Here is a 20,234-nt window from a genome sequence, read left to right on the forward strand (position 1 = left end):
AGAGTAGCTGGTTGGGGGAAGGGGCTAGAGTTTAGGGGTCCGGAGCCTAATGACTTGATGGTGAGTACGGGGGCGGGGGGGGGCGGCGGCCGGAGAGAGCTCGGAACAGGGCCCGGGGGCCCGGCAGGGAGCCCGAGGAGCTCGAGACGGGGAGGGGCCAAAGCCCCGGATGGGGGCGGAGGGACGGCGAAATTGTGGGGAGCGCGGTATGGAGGGGCAGGTGGGGCCGCGTCCGGGCTAGAGCTCTGATCTGTCCCGGACACCAAGTAGCGTCGGACGTGTGTGCCTGTGTGTGTTTGCGGCGGGGCTGAGGGGCGCGCCGGGCCTCGTGTTCGAGTAGAAGGGGCCGGAGGGCGGGGAGCGGTTCATCGTGGTCATCCTGGACCCTGGGTGCCGGCAGGCGGCGTGTGTGCGCTCTTGGAGGGCCTGGGGAGGTAGAGAGCGGCCGGGTAGGAACTCGGGGCTTTGGGCGCGTGTGAAGGCCGGAGGCGGGCGGCGGCCCGGGCTCGGCCCCGGGAGCGGTACGGCGGGGTGGGGCGCTGAGAGAGCCGAGTAGACCTAGACAAACCGTGAGGGGGGGCGGGGCGCCTGGCCTCCGGTTGGGGGGAGGGGGAGCGGTATAACGAGGCTGGAGAGGGTGCCGCGCCCAGGCTCCGCCCCTCGTGGGGCGGAAGGGGGAGCAGAGGTGGGTCCAGCACAGCTGGGGGCCTGCTGGCCTGGCCGAGGGACCTGGCCCAGGAGGGGATTCGCTTGGGTCCTCCAGGGTTTTTAGAGGTGAGGTTTTACACAGACGGTTTCTTAGTGCCTTGACTCAGCTTTCATTGCCTCTACAGATCCACCTCCAACTCTTAAGCCAGAGACTCAGGTGAGGTTTCCCTTACCTTTGCAGCCTAATATCACTGCCTAACAACGACCTCCCACCCCCCACTTTTCTAAATTCCGCACTTTAGGGACTGTGGCTTTGGGAATGCCCTTAAACTCGTCTGGCTTCATGTGATCCATTTCCTTCCTTTCAGCCACCAGAAAAACGGCGGAGAACAATTGAGGATTTCAACAAATTCTGCAGTTTTGTCTTGGCGTATGCTGGTTACATCCCGCCCAGCAAAGAGGTAGGGACAGGGGAACAAGTGACTTGAGGCTGGTATCCCAGGACTGTTGTGCAAATGGGACTGTATTATTTCATAAGAGGAGCCTACCAGAAATCAAATGATGTAAAACTAGGAAAATTGAAAACCCTTTTGGCTGGGGTGGGAAACGGGTGTGGAAGGGGGCTTAATAGAGATGGCTGATTTAAGCAGCAGTGAGTGAGAGAGAGGATTTGGAGGCATGGTTCAAGGTTTTGGAATGGTTTTAGGGTTCTGTTAATGGAAGGTGTTCTTGGATAAGTTTTAGGGAACTGAAAATGGGAACAAAAAAGGCTGTACAGAAACAGCTAAAAAAAATGTCTCTGGTCTGGGCAATACAGTGTTCCAAAGGCCCTAGGCAGGAGGCAGTGGGGAAATGGCTAAAACCTGAAGACAAAGATAACATGGAAGTAAGTAGTCAAGAGGAGATTCTGATGGGAATTGAAGTGGGGATAAGTTTTCTGAGTATAGTGTGAAATTTGGTGGTTGGGGTAGGATATTTGGGAGTAGATCTAAGTTCCTGGGTTTCAGGCTGGATTTGTAGAGGGGCTGAGATGACACTCAGCTCTTGCTGACCCTGGCCTTTTCCCCCTTTTAAGGAAAACGACTGGCCAGCTTCTGGCTCCAGCTCTCCATTGAGAGGTGAGAGTGCTGCAGACAGTGATGGCTGGGACTCAGCTCCCTCAGATCTTCGAACCATTCAGACGTTTGTTAAGAAAGCGAAGTCATCCAAGAGAAGGGCGGCTCAGGCAGCTCCTACCCAGCCAGGACCCCCAAGGTCCACTTTCTCTCGTCTGCAGGCCCCTGACAGTGCTACCTTGCTTGAGAAGATGAAACTCAAGGACTCTCTTTTTGATCTGGATGGGCCCAAAATGGCGTCTCCACTGTCCCCCGCATCCCTGACACATACCTCCCGGCCTCCTGCTGCTCTCACTCCCATGACCCTTTCCCAGGGTGACCTCTCCCAACCTCCTCGAAAGAAGGACCGAAAGAACCGAAAATTGGGACCAGGAGGTGGAGCTGGCTTTGGGGTGCTTCGGCGGCCTCGGCCAGCTCCTGGGGATGGGGAAAAGAGGTCTCGAATCAAGAAGAGCAAGAAGCGGAAGTTGAAAAAGGCAGAGCGGGGGGATAGACTCCCACCCCCTGGTCCTCCCCGGGCACCCCCCAGTGACACAGACTCTGAAGAGGAGGAGGAGGAAGAGGAAGAAGAGGAGGAGGAAGACATGGCAGCAGTGGTAGGGGGTGAAGTCCCAGCCCCTGTTCTCCCAACACCCCCTGAGGCTCCTAGGCCTCCTGCCTTGGTGCACCCTGAAGGAGTCCCTCCCACTGACGGTGAAAGTAAGGAGGTGGGAAGCACTGAAACAAGCCAGGATGGAGATGCCAGCTCCAGTGAAGGCGAGACGCGGGTCATGGATGAGGACATAATGGTAGAATCAGGTGAGAGGTTTGGGACTGCCCAGGGGCAGCTGGGATGATGGGTTTGGGGGTGTTGTGGATCTAAGAGCTCAGGCAGAACACCAAACAAACCTTCTTTTCCCCAGGTGATGACTCATGGGATCTGATCACGTGTTACTGTCGAAAGCCCTTTGCAGGGCGGCCCATGATTGAGTGCAGCTTGTGTGGGACGTGGATCCACCTCTCCTGTGCTAAGATTAAGAAGACCAATGTCCCTGACATCTTTTATTGCCAGAAATGCAAGGAACTGCGGCCAGAGGCCCGGCGGTTAGGGGGGCCTCCCAAATCTGGAGAGCCCTGACATCACCAACTCTAGGCTGGAACTTCCAAATGACAACATGACTTGGGAACTGAGTCTCAGGGCCCTTAGCCTATCCTCTGGAGCTTGGATACTGTCTCTACTGCAAGGCAGGAATTCGCAAGGGAGACTTGTTTGGAATTGAGTGTCTCACGTTCCTATCCTATCCTTCCTCCCCACTCTCTGGACTTGAAATTGGACCCCTTACAGTTGGGAGTGGGAGGATGTCTGGGTCCTTAGACACACAATCTATCCCTTGGACTTGCCACTCCTCACTTTCTGGGCCAGGGTTGGAATTGGGATGGAACGGGACAGTTGTCTATAAAACTCTAGTGTAAATATAGCACTCCCCCCACCCCCCATCTTTTCTTCTATTTCACTCCCTGTTTATTTTCTTCTACACCGGTTGTATTTTTAATTTTGGACTTCCCCTTTTGGGCATGGCAGCTCAAAGGTGGAGTACCAGAGCCTAGCTGAGTGAGGAAGGAAAGCAGAAAGGTGACGATTCTCACTCACGTCTTTTGTTTTTAATAATATTGGCCAGCTGTTTGTACAGACAGCCTGCGTGTTGTAAATAAAGCAGAGTGGGCTCTTTTGTGTTCATAGCCCTCACTGACTGTCGTGCTTCTGAGGGAGGCTTTGGAAAAGCTATCAGAACATTGACCGGAGATGGGGCTGAAACCCACCTTTCCAAGTCCAATCCGAAGATGACCTGGCCTTTCTGACCCCAGGATGCCAACCAACTCTGTTACCTCAATTGGCTTTGCCCCGCCCCATCCCACACTAGGACCTCCACAGTCTCCACCCTCACTCCCTGCATGCGCACTCTCGCGGGCCTGAGTTGCTTCGCGCTCCCCACCTGGCTGGAGTGAAGCGGGGTGGGAGTCAGTCGCCTGCTTCCTGAGGGGAGAGGCCAGCTTAGCCAGGATGCCTGGAGGACGCGGGTGGGGACACATTTGGGGGCGGGACTATTTAGGGTTGGGAGACCGTTGCCAAAGTCTAATCACGTGGTGGGGGTTGGGCGGAACATTTATCACGTGAGTAGGGATCACGTGATGGGACGTTGTGTGGAGCGCGGGGGCGGTCTGGCATAGGTCACGTGACATGGGGAGAGGTGGGCGGGGATCCGGAGAGCGCTCCAGACGTCGTCGGCGGTGGCGCGCGGCGCTGGCGGCGGCCTAGTCCTCGCCTTTGGGTCGCGCTCCACCGCCCGTCCCCCCCGCCACCACCCTCTGACTCCCGCCTTCGTCCCTTTGCACCTCTCCCGCACTGGGCTGGCCCTATCGGAGCTCGCGCGTCTGTGTGCGGGTGTGCGCAGGCGCGGGGTGGGGGGAGGCGATTAGCCCTGTTAGGTGGGCGGTGGAGCCCGCGAGCGCGCGGGCGAGACCATGGCGGGCAGCAGCACCGGGGGCGGTGGTGTCGGGGAGACGAAGGTGATTTACCACCTGGATGAAGAGGAGACTCCTTACCTGGTGAAGATCCCCGTCCCCGCCGAGCGCATCACCCTCGGCGATTTCAAGAGCGTTCTGCAGCGGCCCGCAGGCGCTAAGTACTTTTTCAAGTCTATGGATCAGGATTTCGGGTGAGCGCGAGGCCTAGATTATGCTAGAGTAGATTGGGCGTTATTAAGCGGAGTAGATCTATCCTGGGCCACACTGGGATTTTCTGGCCTACAGTGGAGCAGACTGTACTATGTTGAGGTAGACTGGCTGTCCCTGGACGGACAAGCTTATGCTTGGACAGATTGAGGCACACGAGCTGTAGGAGGACAGACTGGGCATACCAGAGCACGTCAGGGAAGATTAGGCTATGCTGGAATAGAGGGGGGCACACTGGTTTATTTTGGGATATTCTGGACTGTATTCTGGTAGATCTATCTTCTGGTAGTTTAGTATGTTCTGAGCAGTCCTGTAACGCACAGGATATGTAGGGATATTCTGGAATCTCCTGATATAGATTGGGCTATACATGGAAACTTGGGACATTCTGGCTTATACTAGGGTAAACTATTGTTTTGGGACTTTCTAGTCTGTACTAATGTGAAGAGTGCTGTGTTGGGATGTTCTGTGCTGCGGTGAAGTTCATTTCCCTGGAGAAACTTGGTCCATTCTGGACTCTACTGGGTTGTATTGTTTGATACTAGTTTCTCTTGGGGCCAGATATTTATTGGGGTACTCAATTCAGGGGTCTATGCCGGTACAGACAGCTTTATTGGGATATTCTAGTCTGTGTTGGTACAGACAGCTGCATGTGGGGCCATTGTAGGCTGTGCTAGAATAGATTGGGCTAGGGGTAATTTGGGACACTCTGGGCTATCCTGGGCCTGTAGGTAATGTAGAATAAACCTTTTTGTGTTTATAGTTTTTAGTATTGAACCCTGGGTCCTCAACTTCAGCTTTTTTGAAGGCAGGCTGGATTAGGTTGGGATAGCCTGGATTCTTGGAGATCTGAACAAACTGGACTCTACCTAGAAACATTGTTCAACATTGGGAGAGAGATGCTGTCTTGGGAGTTTTGTTTGGTTTAAATCAAGGTTCTTCTATTTGTCAGCAGTGTAATCTTGGGCAATTTAACTCTTGTGCCTTATCTTCTCATCTGTGACATGAAGATAATCACGGAGTAAAATGCTTATTAGTTCAGGTGCACCGTATATGGTAAATTATTGCTGAGTGGTAATTGTCATTATTAGTATTGAGGCTAACTAATCAATAACAAGGTATGTGATACAGAATAACTTGTCTTAATAACTTGGAGTAGGTTGAGCTATGCTGAGGTTGTGTTATGTTGGGAAGAGTAGTACATTATGTTGAGATAGATTGGTAGTGACTGGGTTGTGTTGTTACATTGATAGCAAATGGATAAAGTTGGCATATATCCAGGTTCCCAGAACCATAGTAGGCTAAAGGGTTAATCAGACAGGATGTCCTAATTTGGGGGTATGGCTGTGTGTGAGAGAGAGAGAGAGAGAGAGGAGGAGAGAGAGAGAAGGAACGAGAGCAGAGTCTTGTGGTTTGTGTGTTTATGCATTTAGTCAGCAGATATTTGTTAAAATGCCTGTCAAGTGTCAGGTACTGTGCTGTGTGTCCAGGACAGGGTATTGGACAGAACAGATATTAATGATTTGATGTGGTTGAGTAGAAGGGGCAAGTCCAGTCAGCCCAAGGAACCCATGGGAGAGGTGATCCCTAAGGCTGGGATTTGGGATCTGTCAGGCCAAGCAGATTGCTTGGTGCAGAGTTTGGTGCCAGGTGAGACACGGGGCAATGGAAAGCCAGGCTTCCCCCCTCCTTGGGAGCTCTCAGCCTAATGAGGAGGTACCATTCTTTGATCTAATGGGTGTTTTTACCCAGGCAAAGAAAACACATTTGGACAGTTCTGGAAGTGAATTAGAACTAAGAATTAAAACTAAAGGAAAGTGTAAGAATAGATAGAGACTTAGATAAGGACCAGAGCCTTCTTTGGGAGGGTGGTATAAGGTACAGGGATGGGATTGGGGGAGGGTGCCAGCAAGTCTCCTAAGTTAGATGGATATTTTTGGCAGCTGGGTAACTGTAGAATATGGCCTTTGAAATTGGACTGAGAGGTTTGAATCAGACTCTACAAAGTCTTTGGAGCAGCATTATGCCTCTGAGGATGAGCTGGGGAGAGAAGGAGAAATAAGGAAAGGGAATTAAGTTTGGAGACTTTCTAGATGGAAGAGCAAATTGTTTCACCGTAAGAGAAGAGGACTTGGACAGGGCAGGAGAAAGTCAGCATCCTTGAGCTGGATGAAGATCAGGAGAAACTTGGGATGGGGATGGTGGGGGTGGCTAGTCCAGCCTCACTGACCTCTATCTGTCCTGTCTGTCGGTAGGGTGGTGAAGGAAGAAATTTCAGATGACAATGCCCGCCTCCCCTGCTTCAATGGAAGGGTGGTATCCTGGGTAAGTGGCCCTGACTTTTTTTTTTTTTTTTGTGACCGGCAAGGGGACCGGAACCCTTGGCTTGGTGTCGCCCGCACCGCGCTCAGCCAGTGAGCACACCAGCCATCCCTATATAGGATCCGAACCCGTGGCCTCAGTGCTCTCAGTGCCGCTGCGCTCCCAGCACTGCACTCTCCCAAGTGAGCCACACGGTTGGCCCTAAGTGGCCATGACTTTGAGGGCACAGGTCCCTCTGCATTGCCAGGCTCCTCCACGCCTCAGTCTGTTTATTTAGCCTTCCACCCACCCAGTCATTGGAGGCCCTGGCTCATTACCTCCCTCCCTGTTTGGAGGGCAAGGGGAGCCCCTTATCTTTCTCCTTCTGGAGCTTCTAAACTTGCCCTGCTCTTTACGGTTCTTCTCCAGCCTTTCTCAGACTTTGTCTCTTTTCTAATCCTTTCCCTTACTCCCATCTCTTATACCAAAGCTCCCAGTTCATTCACTTTTTATCCTTTGCACTCTTCTAGCTAGTGTCATCAGATAACCCCCAGCCTGAGGTGGCTCCCCCAGCCCATGAGCCTCGGACGGAACTGGCACCTCCACCCCCACCATTACCCCCTTTGCCACCGGAGAGGACCAGTGGCATTGGGGACTCAAGGCCTCCCTCCTTCCAGTGAGTCCTTGGGATTCTTGAGTCCAGGGGAGGGAGGACAGGAGGGAATTGAAGCCCCTTGGGAGGGGAGACTGAGGATTTCAAGCCCTGTTCTGATGTGGGTTGGAAACCATCTCTGCCCATCTAGCCCTAATGTGTCCAGCAGCCATGAAAATCTGGAGCCTGAGACAGAAACCGAGTCAGTAGTGTCCCTGAGGCGGGAGCGGCCTCGCAGGAGAGATAGCAGTGAGCATGGTGGTGAGGGGCAGGCCTTTGGGGCCGGGAGGGTTGGGCCAGGTCCTGACCATTGAGGGAGGCCTGGCACCTGAATTTCCTGTTCCTACACAGCTGGGGGCCACAGACCCAGTGGCCCCTCAAGGCTGGAGCGCCACCTGGCTGGGTACGAGAGCTCCTCTACTCTCATGACCAGTGAGCTGGAGAGTACCAGCCTGGGGGACTCAGATGAAGACGATGCCATGAGCAGGTGGGGCTCCGAACGTTCCCCCAGGGCTTCTAGCCCATCTCTTCCCTCCTCCCAGTCAGTCCTCTTATCCTTTCTATTGGCCTCATGACCACTTTTGCCTACAAGTGCTCTCCTTCTCGACCTCTTGACAGGTTCAGCAGCTCCACAGAGCAGAGCAGCGCCTCCCGACTCCTCAAGCGCCACCGGCGGCGGAGGAAACAGCGGCCACCCCGCCTGGAGAGGGTGAGGCATGCTCATGGGACAGCTGAGGCTTGGAGAAGTCGGGGGCATGGGCGTTGGTTTAGGCAGTCCTGGGTCACAGACAGAACCCCAGGGCTTATCCCTGGGTTGTTGAAGGGCAGTCCACCTCCTTCCACTTTTCCCACCACAGACCTCATCCTTCAGCAGCGTCACGGATTCCACAATGTCTCTCAACATCATCACAGTCACACTCAACATGGGTATGAAGGGAGCCTGAGGCTGGGGGTAATGGAGAAGATCTGCTCTCCATCGTTCCTGGGGGTCAGATGGCTGGGCTTCCCCTCCTCACATGGACTCCCTCCACAGAGAAGTACAACTTCCTGGGCATCTCCATTGTGGGCCAAAGCAATGAGCGGGGAGATGGAGGCATCTACATTGGTTCCATTATGAAGGGTGGTGCCGTGGCAGCTGACGGGCGCATCGAGCCAGGGGACATGCTTTTGCAGGTGTGCTGGGGCGAGGTTGCCGAGCCGCCTCGGGCAGGGGCTCTCAGTCTCTCTCATCCAGCCTGTGACCCATTTCCCCTCACTTCCAGGTGAATGACATGAACTTTGAGAACATGAGCAATGATGATGCTGTGCGGGTGCTGAGGGACATTGTGCACAAGCCTGGGTGAGCCTCTGAGCTGGTTTCAGGTCTTCAGTTCTCTAGTTTTTGCTCTTTCATCTTTTATTTGCAATTTTAAAAAGTGATGAGGCATAACATTCAAAATGAATAAAGCAAAAACGCGGAACGTAAATAATTCTAATGAATAACCCATGTCACCACCACCTAGATTGTGAAGTAGAAGATTGCCAGTACTCCAGAAATCCCTGTCCCCCAAGTGTTCCTTCTCACCACAACTTCCTCACGCCCCACCCCAGGGTAATCACTCCCCTGACTTTTTGGTCATAACCATGACAAAGAAATTCTTTGCTTCACTTGATAGTTTTCCCACCGAGCATGTATCCTTGAACAACAGGGTTTAGTTTTATCTGTTTTTGAACTTTTTGTTAGTGGCCAGTGCAGTGTGCACTCTCATTTCACTCAGCCGTGTGTTTTTAAAAGTTATCCATGTCGGGCCGGCCCGGTGGCGCACTGGAGAGTGCGCTGCTTGGGAGTGTCGCGGCGCTCCCGCCGAGGGTTCGGATCCCATGTGGAGACCAGTTCCCGCTGCGGTGCGGGCGCAACACCGAGGGTTGCGATCCCGTTGCCGGTCCCCGGTACGGGCGCGACACCGAGGGTTGTGATCCCGTTACCGGTCAGTAAAAAAGACAAAAAAAAGGGAAAAAAAAAAAAAGTTATCCATGTCAGTGAGTCATCCACACTGTGGAGCCTTCCTCCCTCACCTTCTCTGGTCTAGCCGTGTATGTACTCTTTTCTTCTTTCTCTCTTTCTGTCCCTCAGTCCATCCTCGCCCCAGACCTCTTCCCATCCCTCCTTGACTGGCCTGCTCTTTCCCACAGCCCCATTGTGCTGACTGTGGCCAAGTGCTGGGATCCCTCTCCCCAGGCCTATTTCACCCTCCCCCGAAGTAAGTTATGCTCAGGGAGGGGCCTAAAGCTGAGAGAACTGGGATGGAGTGGTAGGGGGTCGTGTCCTGGAGGCTGGGGCTGGGCCTGGGGCTCTAGGCTGCAGGGAATGGGTGGAGGGGGGTCCAGGCAGAGGCAAAACAGGAGTCTGAGTCAGGGAGGGACAAGGCTAGCTTTCGGGGATGTAGAAGTGATCAACCGAGTGGCATTCTTTGTTCCAGATGAGCCCATCCAGCCAATTGACCCTGCTGCCTGGGTGTCACACTCTGCTGCGCTGACTGGCACCTTCCCAGCCTATCCAGGCTCCTCGTCCATGAGCACCATTACATCTGGATCCTCTCTGCCTGATGGTGAGCCGCCAGCCCACTCCATCCCACCCTGCCAGAAGGCTGTTTGGCAGTGGTCTGACCGGCCGCCCCCGTGGGAGTAGGCCCTACCCCTGATTCCCCATTGTCTCCTGTCAGGCTGTGAGAGCCGTGGTCTCTCCATCCATACTGACATGGCATCTGTGACCAAGGCCATGGCAGCTCCAGAGTCTGGGCTGGAAGTCCGGGACCGCATGTGGCTTAAGATCACCATCCCTAATGCCTTTCTGGGTATGGCTGGGCCCTGGGCTGGTGGCATGGGAAGGGGAGGAAGAGGAGACCAAAGGTGGGAATGGCACAGGCGGGCGAGGGCAGGACTCGGGAGGAGAACCTGAGGCCTTTTCCCACTGTGGGCCATCCCAGGCTCAGACGTGGTTGACTGGCTCTACCATCACGTGGAGGGCTTTCCTGAGCGGCGGGAAGCCCGGAAGTATGCCAGCGGGCTGCTAAAGGCAGGCTTGATCCGACACACTGTGAACAAGATCACCTTCTCTGAACAGTGCTATTATGTCTTTGGAGACCTCAGTGGCGGCTGTGAGAGCTGTGAGTTCCCCTGTCCTGGCCCTGGGAGAGTCGCTCTGCCTGTCTTGTCCTGCCTCTCCAACCCCCAGACCTGGCCCACAAATACAGCCTCTGTGGGTGGTCGAGCAGTATGTGTCCTGCACCAGGTCCAGCACTGGCTGAGGGGTTGGGGCTGACATCCACCTGTGTTCTGCTGGACAAGTCATGTACTGGGTTTAGGGCTATGTCAGCCAGGGGAAGGGGTGCCTCTTCCTGAGTCCCACAAAAGCATATAGGCTAGTGGTAACCCTGACTGTGCCCTTGCCCTGATAACAGTAGCAGGTGGGGAATTTCCTTGTAACCCTCTATTCTAACACCCATCATGGGTGGTTCTGGGGAAATGGTTTCCAGTCCCTCTCCATTCAGTATGTTAAGGTCATGGCCTTTTGAAGGAACTTCTTTTTCCTTGCTTTCCAGACCTAGTCAACCTGTCCTTGAATGACAACGATGGCTCCAGTGGGGCTTCAGACCAGGACACCCTGGCTCCACTGCCTGGGGCCACCCCTTGGCCCCTGCTGCCTACCTTCTCCTACCAATACCCAGCCCCACATCCCTACAGCCCCCAGCCCCCACCCTACCATGAGCTTTCATCCTATACCTACGGCGGGGGCAGTGCCAGCAGCCAGCACAGTGAGGGTAAGTCACCCCCAGATGCTGATACAGCCGGGGTCTGAGGGCAGAGCACAGGGCAACCAGGGAGGAGAGGCTGGAGCAGGGGCTGGGAAAGCCAAAGGACCCTGGGCTCAGGTGTCTCATTCCCTCTCCTCACACAGGGAGCCGGAGCAGTGGGTCAACACGAAGCGATGGGGGGGCAGGGCGTACAGGGAGGCCTGAGGAGCGGGCCCCTGAGTCCAAGTCTGGCAGTGGCAGTGAGTCTGAGCCCTCCAGTCGAGGGGGCAGCCTTCGGCGGGGCGGGGAACCTGGTGGGATTGGCGAAGGGGGCCCTCCACCATCCAGGGGCACAACAGGGGGTGCTCCCAATCTCCGAGCCCATCCAGGACTCCATCCCTATGGACCACCCCCTGGCATGGCCCTTCCCTATAACCCCATGATGGTGGTCATGATGCCCCCACCCCCACCCCCTGTCCCTCCAGCAGTGCAGCCCCCAGGGGCCCCTCCAGTCAGAGACCTGGGCTCAGTGCCCCCAGAACTGACAGCCAGCCGCCAAAGCTTCCACATGGCCATGGGCAACCCGAGTGAGTTCTTTGTAGATGTAATGTAGAGCCCATTGTGGGGCCATGTTGGCTGTCCATCCTTGGCCTGTCCAGTCCTGTGTTGGTGCTCCTGTCCTGTGACTGGTTGGCTCATCAGTCATGTGCTCATTACTCCTCATGGTGCCCAGGCTCAGCCTGTCTGCTGCTGCCTGCTGTGAGGTTGTTGCCACTGTGACTTTCACCAGCAGTGCCTGTTCCTCCCGCTTCCATTAGTGGGGTAGACAAGGGACCTTTGAATATTTTTAGCTTTATTTTTTTTTTATAAGCTTTTATGGGGTTAAAATAGACTTTCTTACTTTTTGGGACTATTTTTTTAATAGACATTTTCTCTTTTGTATGAAGAATCCCCATTTCCTGGGCCCTTTCTTCCAGCCCCAGAATGTGACCTCCTCTTCTAGTCACCCAGTCAGCTCTGCCCTGTGCAGGGTGGGGGGTGGTCAGTGGTACCCTGGAAGGAGGAAAGGGGTTGGGCACTCTAGACAGCAGTGCAAGGAAGCTGGGGTATTTGGCATTTGGAGGCCATGTAGCTGCCTTTGTTACTCTATTTATTTTAGTTACTTGTATAAAACACCAAATAAAGCAATAGAGGCAAATTCCCCACGCCTCTGGCTCCTTTCTTTGGGAGGGAGGCAGGCAGCAGAGGGAAAGTAGTGAGACACAGCAACAAAGTGTGACTTGTTAGAAACTTTACTATCTGTAAGGCAGTAAGTGCTCCTGAGAGCAGGCACAGTCCTGGGAACACCAGGCTCCTCCAGGGCAAACCAGGGCCCCCTGGAAAGGGGCCTGGGCTTTGGCTTGATTGAGAAGGCACGTAACCAGGCTAGGCCCTGGTTGGGTGTATTCAGAAGCCAAGGGGGTTGCTGGTGACCATGCCACCCCGCTCCACCAAGGCGTTGGAGATGCTTTTGAAGTTACGGAAGAGCTCCTGCTGCTGGGGGTCAGACTGCAGAGCAGCCATGTTCTCCCGGATCCGGGCTGCAGCCTGGGGAGGGAGGGAAGGAGGCGTTTAGGCCTGTGCCTCAAGCCCTCCACCTGCCCTTGGTAGCCCTGAGTCTCACCTCAATACACCAGCTGTCACAGAGCATTTTCTCATGCTGGGCTGTGGGGTGGCCCTCACTCAGGGATCTTGAGGCCCTGGTGGGAAGCAGAAGAAAATAAATCTAGGTTGTGACCGTGGCCCAGGCGTCGCTGTGGCCCAGGCCTCACACACTGCCTCCTCACCTTGAGAGAACCACCACCATGGCATAGAGGTCGATGGCCCCATCTGCCAGACGCTGCAGCAGAAACTGTTCATCTGTCAGGTAGATGGACGGGGGTGGGGGCATTAGTGTGAGGGAGAACAGGGACCGGGTGGGAGTGGGATAGAGTTTACTCACTGACAATCTCCTTCTTGTGTTTGATCAGCTTGGCCTCTACCACGGTGGCAAACTGCTCCAGAGCCTTCACTGCCTGAAGAGATGGGGAAGGTACGCAGTGCTCCGAGGGGCCATTCCCAGCAGCCTTGGACGGAGGCTCCCCCTCATCCACCCTTGACTCCTTACCAGCTCACCACTCCGACTCAACTCCTGGTGGACGATTCCACTGAGACTCAGGCCACTGCCTAGCCCTGTTCGCCTTAGAGGAAGGGGGAGAATAGTTAGTTGCCATGCACCACCTGGTCCTCCCTGGGCCCTGGCCTTAAGCTTACCGCCTCAGCTGCTTGCCTGCCTCTCCTAGCAGGAGGCCAGCATTCCCAAAAGGATTCTTTAGAGCATTGCCAAGCCCAGAGAGTTCCTTCCCTTTGTCCTGTGGGAGAGGAGGTCCCAACAGTCAAGACTCACTGTCCTCCCCTACCTCCTCCCGCCAAATTTCCTCCCTCTTACCATACAGCCCTGCAGAGCCACAAACAGCCGGAGAATGTCATTTGTCCCCTCAAAGATCCGGAAGATGCGAATATCGCGGAGCACACGCTCTACCCCAGGCTCCTACCACCGGGAAGAGAGATCACAAGTCCCTGAGATGTGCCTACCTGCTCCACCCAGTCCGATGGAGACTACCCTGTACAAATGACCTTCCCATACCTTCATGAAGCCCATGCCCCCCATGATTTGGATGCATTCATCTGTCACCTTCCAGGCTGCCTCCTAGGGACAAAGAACCAGATGAGATTTTGGAGCTGAGTTCCCAAACTGGACTTTTCCTTCCCAGCATGCCTAGGACCTCACCGAGCTAAAGATTTTGCTGATGGCGGCCTCTATCTGGAAGTCCGTGGATCCCTGGTCCATGTTGGCACTCACCATGTAAGCCATAGACTGAGGTTGCATGGTTGGGACATGGGAAGGGAAATTGAAAAGGGCTGGGTCAGACTCAACCTGATCACCTACATCTCCAAGACCAGGTCTGACCTAGCTCTCCATGGCCCTTGCATTCACCTTACTAATTCTGTGATCAGATCAGGCACGTGTAAATATTTGGTCCCCTGAGTCATTTCATCAGGGGCTTCCAGGCATTTGACTTCTTGAAAGGGGTGGAGATGGAGGTAGATTTAACTTCTGGTACTTTTGGGAAGCACCTCAGCAGAACAACATTGGTCTCCCCCTTCTGCAGAAGCTGAGCTGACTATGCCTCTCCGCATCCCCTAGGGCATTGGTGTAAAGCTGGAGACCCACTGCCCCAGGTGCTGCTGGGGGTTGTAGTCTGACCCGACTGGGAAGAAAGCTGCAGGGCTCCAGGGAGGTCTTCACCTCAGTCACATACTGCAGCATGGCCATCTGGGCCAGCTTCTCCTGGATCAGTCCAAAGTTGTGAATTTTTTCCCCGAACTGGACACGGTTAGCAGCATGATCCACCTGGAAGAGGGCACACATGTCCTACTGTGGTTCACTATGGTTCTATAGTCTCCCCAGGAGAGGGGCTGGGCTTGGGCTGGAGATGGGCTTTGGCCACAACCAAGAGTTCGGCCTGCCCTGGATGGAGACCTAAACTAGCAGGTCTGCAGCTGCCAGTTGGGGAGGGGTCTCTGGTGTAGGGAGTGCCTGCAAGGCAAGAGGGACACATAGAAAGGAGACTGACTCAGTTTCAGGCTAGCTAGAGATTCAGGCAGGGTACTCACAGCTTTAGCAATGATGCCTCTCATGGTGCCTGCAAGGGCCGCAGCCATGCCAAACCTTCCGTTGTTGAGGATGTGCATGGCAACCTTGAAGCCACTGCCCACCTCTCCCAGCACGTTCTCCACCGGTACCCGTACTCCATCAAAGTACACCTCTGCTGTGTTTGAGGCCTTGATGCCCATCTTCTTCTCAGGTGGCCCACTGACAGGGCGGGATGGGAAAGCAGAGTGTGCTGAACAGGTTGCCCCTGGGGGGAAAACTGCCCCTTCATTCCCTATGAGCCAGGGAGGAACTACAACTCCGACAATGTAAGAGGGTACACTAAGAGGGTAAAACTTTCCCACATGCCCTGAGTGCTGAGGAGTCCTGGCCATGTCCTGCCACTTTGTGTTGGACTTGGTTGCTGGAGCCAAAGCTTTAGATCAGTTCCTACATGTTAGTCCCAAAGGGAACATGCCATCCACCTGCTTTGACTTTTCCACACATCCCAGGATGATCTGTAACAACCCTCTGCCCTAGAGCCCAGGAGTGCCCCCTCCTTGGTTCTACTACTTCCTCCCCAAACCCACTCACTGGGTAACACCCCCAAAGCTCTTCTCCACCACAAAAGCTGTAATCTTCTCCTTCACGGTCCCTGTGGCTGCATCTGTAATTGGTGTCTTGGCAAAGACAGTGAAGATTTCTGCCAGGCCCCCGTTACTGTGGAAGAATGAGGGGGCAGTAAGGTCATGGAGGATGGGGAGCAGGGGGACCTGGAATTGGGCAGAGGGGGAGGTGAAGGGAGAAATGAGAGGAACATTGCCTGATCCAAATCTTGCTTCCATTGAGGGTATAATATTTCCCACAGGGGCTGGGCACAGCTGAGGTTCGGATGGAGGCTGCATCTGACCCACTTGAGGGCTCGGTTAGACAGAAAGCAGCCAAAGTCTCCCCTGTTAGGGAGAAAGCTCCTTTACCATGAGGCCAGATGGGCATCAAAGTCCCCTCAGCCCTCTTCCCCATCCCCCAAGGCAGTTCCCCCTAATTACTCTGGCAATATCTGGTTTCATTGCATCCCCCCACCAGCAAACTGTGGTGCCTCCCCAGAATCTTCCCCCAACTGACATGTCCAGCTATGCAGTGATCTAAGTAGGTGGTGGCCTAATATGTGCCAAGCCCAGGACAGCTCTAATCCCTGAGTCTCCTAGGGTTGCCTCACCAGATGCCAGTTTGGGGAGGTATTTTTCTTTCTGGGCCTTCGTGCCAAAGAGCAGGATGCCTTTGAAACCAATGCTTTGATGGGCACCCAGGGTTATGCCCACTCCAAGGTCATGCATGCCCACGATCTCCACCAGGCGGGCGTACTGGAAGGGAAGCAGACATATGGGGCTATAACTGGCTGAATGGGGGCCTGCCCTTAGCAAGAATGTTGGCAACAGGGCAGGATCTGACTTGAGCCATCCCCAAGAGTGAGTGGAGAGAGGAAGCAGGACTATAAAAAGGGTGCAGGAGAGGATGTTGGTCTGTCCTGTCTTAGTGGGAAGGAGACTTCCTACTGTGTTGTCCAGCAGTCCCCAACTTAAGAGTTTATAAGGACTTGGGAACCAGGGTGAGGCCCATGGCCCTAGGGGACTGCATATGGATTGTTACCTGTTAGTGGCAGGGGTGTGTGGGGGGTATGTTGCAGGGAGAGTCAATGTCCCACGGGCCTCCAGGGCAGACGTTTGGAAGAAACTTTAGCCCTGCTGAATCGGCCAAGCTGGAGTAGAATGGGATACAGGAAGTGATGAGGGGATTTCCCTCACCTGAGTGTTGCAGAGGCCCACACCGCCCAGCTCACTGGGCACTTGCAGACCAAAGGCCCCCAGCTCTTTGAGGCCCTGCAAAGTGGTCTCCTCCACTAGCTCCAGAGCATCGTTCTTAGCAGGATCGTTCACCTCCTGGAGAAAGCACAGGATCCCACATCTAGGCTCCTTTTAAGCTCCTTAACATCTCTGCCCACCCCATCAGGCAGCAAGGTGCAGTCATTCCTCACCTCAAAGAAACGGGACACGGGCCCCACCAGCTCCTTGAGAAACTGTGTCTGCTCCTCGTTGAGCACTGTGGCGGGTGAGGGGAAGAGACAGGCCGGTTAAGCAAGGCCATCAGAGGAAACCTCCCTGTCCCCACCCAGCTCTGACTACCCCTGCCCTTACCAGATGGGAACGGGAACACCTGATCGGTGGTGAGCTGGCCCTTGAAAATCCCCACAGCAAAGGACTTAGATTCCTGGGTGGGGAGAAGGGGGTTTCAGGGAGCTAGCTGGGGTGTGTCTGCCCCTGGCTTAGGTCTACCCGGCCTCAGGGACACGTACCGCGCTGGCCCGTTTTTCCCTGGTTGAAGCATCAGAGGAGAGAGAATCTGACTTGTCCATAACCGCCTAGGAAAAGATGGTTGGCGAGGACTGGAAAGGGACTTCGGTGTGCCAAGGCGAGCACAGGACCAGGGCTGGGTGTGGGGGTTGGGCGGATCCAGTAACCTTTCCCCTAGTTTTACCCCAGGGCACCGTGGCTTGCCCTTTCCCCTACTTTCGGCGCCAGAGCAGTCTGAAGGTGACTGGGACGAATAGGGAGACCCCTGCCGGCGGTGGGGAGGTGGGAGCCGAGGCAGATCCCCTACTCCCACACCCGCTCCCAAGGCTGCCGTCGCTTACCTGAGCGGCCCCGCTGGCATACGGTCGCCGGGTAGAACCAGGCCGGGGCTGCCCCAGGAGCGCAGTGGGCCGCGAGCTGTAGGGAGTGGGGGTTCAGTTCTGGTCCGGTCCCCAGGCCCGCTGCCCCCATCCCCCTGTCATACACGGACCTTCCGCCCCCCAGCCTCATCAGCTGCCGCCCCACACTCGGGGCCATCCGGGCTGCCTGCATCTTCCGGCCGCACGGGCCGACACTGCCCGGAGCGTTGATCTAGCGCTCGCGTCCCGCCTGCCCAAGTCGGGGGCCCCCAGCCCTGACTCATCCTCCACAATGCACCGGGCGGCGGGCGGCGGGCGGTCGGGGCTTCCGGGCGCCGGGGCATGCTGGGAGTTGTAGTTCCGACCGCCCGCGGCCCCCTCATTCCTGGCTGATCGAGAGTGATCGTCAACTGTCCCGGGTCTCCCCCAAACTCCTTCATCCCGCCTGTCCGAACTGGACTCTAGTCCTCTGAAGGGGTGATGGGATAGATGGGAAGGAAGAGGGAGGAGCTTAGACGACTGCGGCCAGAGAGACGGAGATAGACTGAAGGGAGGACTTCCCAGGTGAAGTTAGAAGAGAGAAGTGGGAAGAGAGAAGTGTAAGGTAGATGCCAGAGGCAGAGGCGTGGAAAGACCACTCTTTGGTGTTCCTTGTGAAATCCGTCTCCACCAACACAAAAGGGAGGGGAGTAGTTGGGTGGGGGACTCAAGCTGGGGTGTCAGTGTCCCAAGCATATTCTGATACCTAGGAGGTGTCACTAACTCTTGAAACACCTAAGATTTCATAGTAGGAGGGACCCCCGGGTTCACTGCCTCTCTCTGAAGGCCTCAGAGACCTTTCTGAGCATCTGTCTCTCTTTGCCCCTCTGTTCCTTCCAGAGACCATGTGCCCAGGCTGAACCTCTGGGCAGATGGATTCTTCCCAGGCCTGAGAGGAACTGTAGGAATTCTCATGTCCCCTTTCTCTCCCACACTTCTCTAGCCCTGTGTCAAGAAGTCCCAAGCAATTTATACCCCTCTTTCTGCAATTCCCACTGGGCTCAAGCCCAGGAGGAGAGAGAGCTGGCCTCAGCTTCCTTTCTTTTTGAGCTACCAAAGCCTCCGTGGGAGAGACTCTTCCTCCCCGGTTTCTCAGGAAACTGTGGCTAAATTATGCCTGGCTTTGGGTAGAGGGGGCCAGGGTGTGTGGAGTAAGGTGGGGTGATGGTGCCTGGGACTTAGACAAGAATGGGATAGTGGTTGGTTCAGACTGCCTACTTTACCTAACAGCTAGAATTGGGTGAGGAGAAGGCAGCTCAACTCCAATCCTAGCGGATTAGGGAGATTAAAGTAAGAGAAGAGAAAGATGTCCCAGAGACCAAGAGGTGAAAAACAGGGGTCCTTGTGGAGGGAAGGCCTGGGAGCAAAGTAGGGGGCTGGGACTCGGGGATCCCTCTCCTTGAATCTTTCTTTAGGGTCTGGGGTGAAAGGACAAAGGCTGGGGAAGATGAGGTGACTGAGTTAGTCTCTGTGTTTGTCTCTTCATGTCCCAATCCTCCGTCACTCGCATTTTGACAGCTCCCAGGTCAGCCCTCTGGCTCCTGGCGCCCCCGCTATTGCGGTGGGCACCCCCCCTCCTCACAGTGCTGCACAGTGACCTTTTCCAGGCCTTGCTGGGTGAGTAGCCCTAGTTTTCTGAGGGGCAGTGGTGGAGAGGGCTGGCTTGGGCATGTGAAGGCAATTGCTGAACTTCAGAGCTGGTTGGGAGCCTGGAGATTATTTGGTCCAAACTGAAGCCCCACGCAAGGTCATCCCCACAGTGTCCTCCATCAGAGTCCGACCAGCTTTGGCTGGAGGAGCTCCTCCCTTACCAGACAGACAGCAGAGATGATGGCAGGGTGGCCGGAGAGGCCTGGGGTGGGAGAGGGTAACTCAGTTCTGTTCCTGTGACAGACATCCTGGACTATTATGAGGCCTCCATCTCAGAGAGTCAGGTAAGGAGGTGGCAGTGGGTTCTTCCTGAGAGAGCAGGCAGGGCTGGAGGGGTGAACAAAGTATTGCTAATATTAAACTGAGACTTGGGGGCCCTGGAGACAAAATCCTGAGTCAGTGGCCCAAGGGCTTGGGGGCACTGAGAATGCACTGTCTCTGGTCCTGTGGCCCCTTCTCCCTCTTCCCCCTTTGCCTACCCCAATTTCAGGCACTAAAGAGTCCAGGACATAATTACTTTTCAGGCTTCCTCCTGTGATTCCTGGGGGAGAACTACACCCTCAGGGATTCCCCCTGCCAGCCCCTCCCTCACACCTACCCCCTACCATGGCCTCCCTCCAGTAGTTAAACAACAGTGGATGCTCCCAGCCCAACTATGGGTTCATCCTCCTCTGAGAAACGAAATCCATGCTCATCATCTTTGCTGTTGTCGCTGGTGGCTGGCCAAGTCTCCATATTTGCCACAGGACCTCTCCGTTTCTGCTTCTATCTCCTTTCCCATTATCCGGGCTCCTGCCGGCACGGAAGGAGTTAACTCTGCCAAGGCACCCCCCATTCTGGCTCCTAGCTCCCTCCCTCCTCCCCCTGCTTCCTCTCTTCTCCTCTCTCCCCTTCCCTCCTCGGCTCCACGGCTCCCTCGGCCTCTGCTGTCTCCAACCCCCCCACCCCACTCCCCCCGCCA

At 55.2% G+C, this 20,234-nt stretch overlaps 4 protein-coding genes across 6 annotated transcripts in view; 3 read left to right on the forward strand and 1 right to left on the reverse strand.

Annotated features, from left to right (window-relative positions):
* Positions 1-3,482, forward strand: part of PHF23 (PHD finger protein 23) — a 4,852-nt gene extending 1,370 nt beyond the window's left edge. Inside the window, exons 2-5 of the mRNA XM_008573890.1 lie at positions 834-865; positions 1,017-1,109; positions 1,724-2,561; positions 2,666-3,482. Of these exons, the coding sequence (XP_008572112.1) occupies positions 834-865; positions 1,017-1,109; positions 1,724-2,561; positions 2,666-2,880 (1,178 nt within the window). The 3' untranslated portion in view covers positions 2,881-3,482. The remainder of the gene's footprint in view (positions 1-833; positions 866-1,016; positions 1,110-1,723; positions 2,562-2,665) is intronic.
* Positions 3,483-4,208: 726 nt separating this feature from the next.
* On the forward strand, positions 4,209-12,402 carry DVL2 (dishevelled segment polarity protein 2). The gene is made up of 15 exons (XM_008573891.1): positions 4,209-4,459; positions 6,731-6,800; positions 7,307-7,452; positions 7,580-7,677; positions 7,780-7,915; positions 8,047-8,137; positions 8,286-8,355; positions 8,462-8,601; positions 8,691-8,767; positions 9,601-9,668; positions 9,888-10,016; positions 10,131-10,262; positions 10,395-10,574; positions 11,010-11,228; positions 11,366-12,402. Exons 1-15 carry the CDS (start codon positions 4,266-4,268, stop codon positions 11,812-11,814), a joined length of 2,199 nt encoding a protein of 732 aa, XP_008572113.1. The 5' UTR covers positions 4,209-4,265; the 3' UTR covers positions 11,815-12,402.
* A 75-nt stretch (positions 12,403-12,477) lies between these two features.
* Positions 12,478-17,944, reverse strand: ACADVL (acyl-CoA dehydrogenase, very long chain). Of its 3 annotated transcripts, none has more exons than XM_008573892.1 (19): positions 17,567-17,944; positions 17,228-17,293; positions 17,070-17,142; positions 16,910-16,974; positions 16,680-16,814; positions 16,094-16,238; positions 15,698-15,827; positions 15,469-15,594; positions 14,898-15,096; positions 14,530-14,634; positions 14,011-14,097; positions 13,867-13,929; positions 13,669-13,770; positions 13,494-13,591; positions 13,348-13,420; positions 13,183-13,255; positions 13,028-13,100; positions 12,865-12,940; positions 12,478-12,788 (listed from the first exon to the last, which is right to left on the reverse strand). In XM_008573892.1, exons 2-19 carry the CDS (start codon positions 17,285-17,287, stop codon positions 12,648-12,650), a joined length of 1,824 nt encoding a protein of 607 aa, XP_008572114.1. In that variant the 5' UTR covers positions 17,288-17,293; positions 17,567-17,944; the 3' UTR covers positions 12,478-12,647. The 3 variants fall into 3 exon arrangements, with proteins under 3 accessions (XP_008572114.1, XP_008572116.1, XP_008572115.1); XM_008573894.1 differs by having other exon boundaries at positions 17,228-17,246; positions 17,567-17,619; XM_008573893.1 differs by lacking the exon at positions 17,567-17,944 and having other exon boundaries at positions 17,228-17,312.
* A 252-nt stretch (positions 17,945-18,196) lies between these two features.
* The window catches only part of DLG4 (discs, large homolog 4 (Drosophila)), a 27,241-nt gene continuing 25,203 nt past the window's right edge, over positions 18,197-20,234 (forward strand). Inside the window, exons 1-3 of the mRNA XM_008573895.1 lie at positions 18,197-18,948; positions 19,142-19,240; positions 19,517-19,557. Coding sequence (XP_008572117.1) covers positions 18,930-18,948; positions 19,142-19,240; positions 19,517-19,557 — 159 coding nt within the window. The 5' untranslated portion in view covers positions 18,197-18,929. The remainder of the gene's footprint in view (positions 18,949-19,141; positions 19,241-19,516; positions 19,558-20,234) is intronic.

Source organism: Galeopterus variegatus, unplaced genomic scaffold (genome assembly GCF_000696425.1).
Source record: "Galeopterus variegatus unplaced genomic scaffold, G_variegatus-3.0.2 Scaffold970, whole genome shotgun sequence".
NCBI classification, from domain to species: domain Eukaryota; kingdom Metazoa; phylum Chordata; class Mammalia; order Dermoptera; family Cynocephalidae; genus Galeopterus; species Galeopterus variegatus.

Bases quoted from the DNA above. Each gene is read 5' to 3' on its own strand.
- ACADVL (XM_008573892.1), bottom strand. From the start codon at position 17,287: ATGGACAAGTCAGATTCTCTCTCCTCTGATGCTTCAACCAGGGAAAAA. The intron at 17,143-17,227 runs GTACGTGTCCCT...CTCCCCACCCAG, and splicing joins GGGAAAAACGGGCCAGCGCG to GAATCTAAGTCCTTTGCTGT. The intron at 16,815-16,909 runs GTGAGGAATGAC...TGCTTTCTCCAG, and splicing joins CCGTGTCCCGTTTCTTTGAG to GAGGTGAACGATCCTGCTAA.
- DVL2 (XM_008573891.1), top strand. From the start codon at position 4,266: ATGGCGGGCAGCAGCACCGGGGGCGGTGGTGTCGGGGAGACGAAGGTG. The intron at 7,678-7,779 runs GTGAGCATGGTG...GTTCCTACACAG, and splicing joins GCCTCGCAGGAGAGATAGCA to CTGGGGGCCACAGACCCAGT. The intron at 7,916-8,046 runs GTGGGGCTCCGA...ACCTCTTGACAG, and splicing joins GAAGACGATGCCATGAGCAG to GTTCAGCAGCTCCACAGAGC.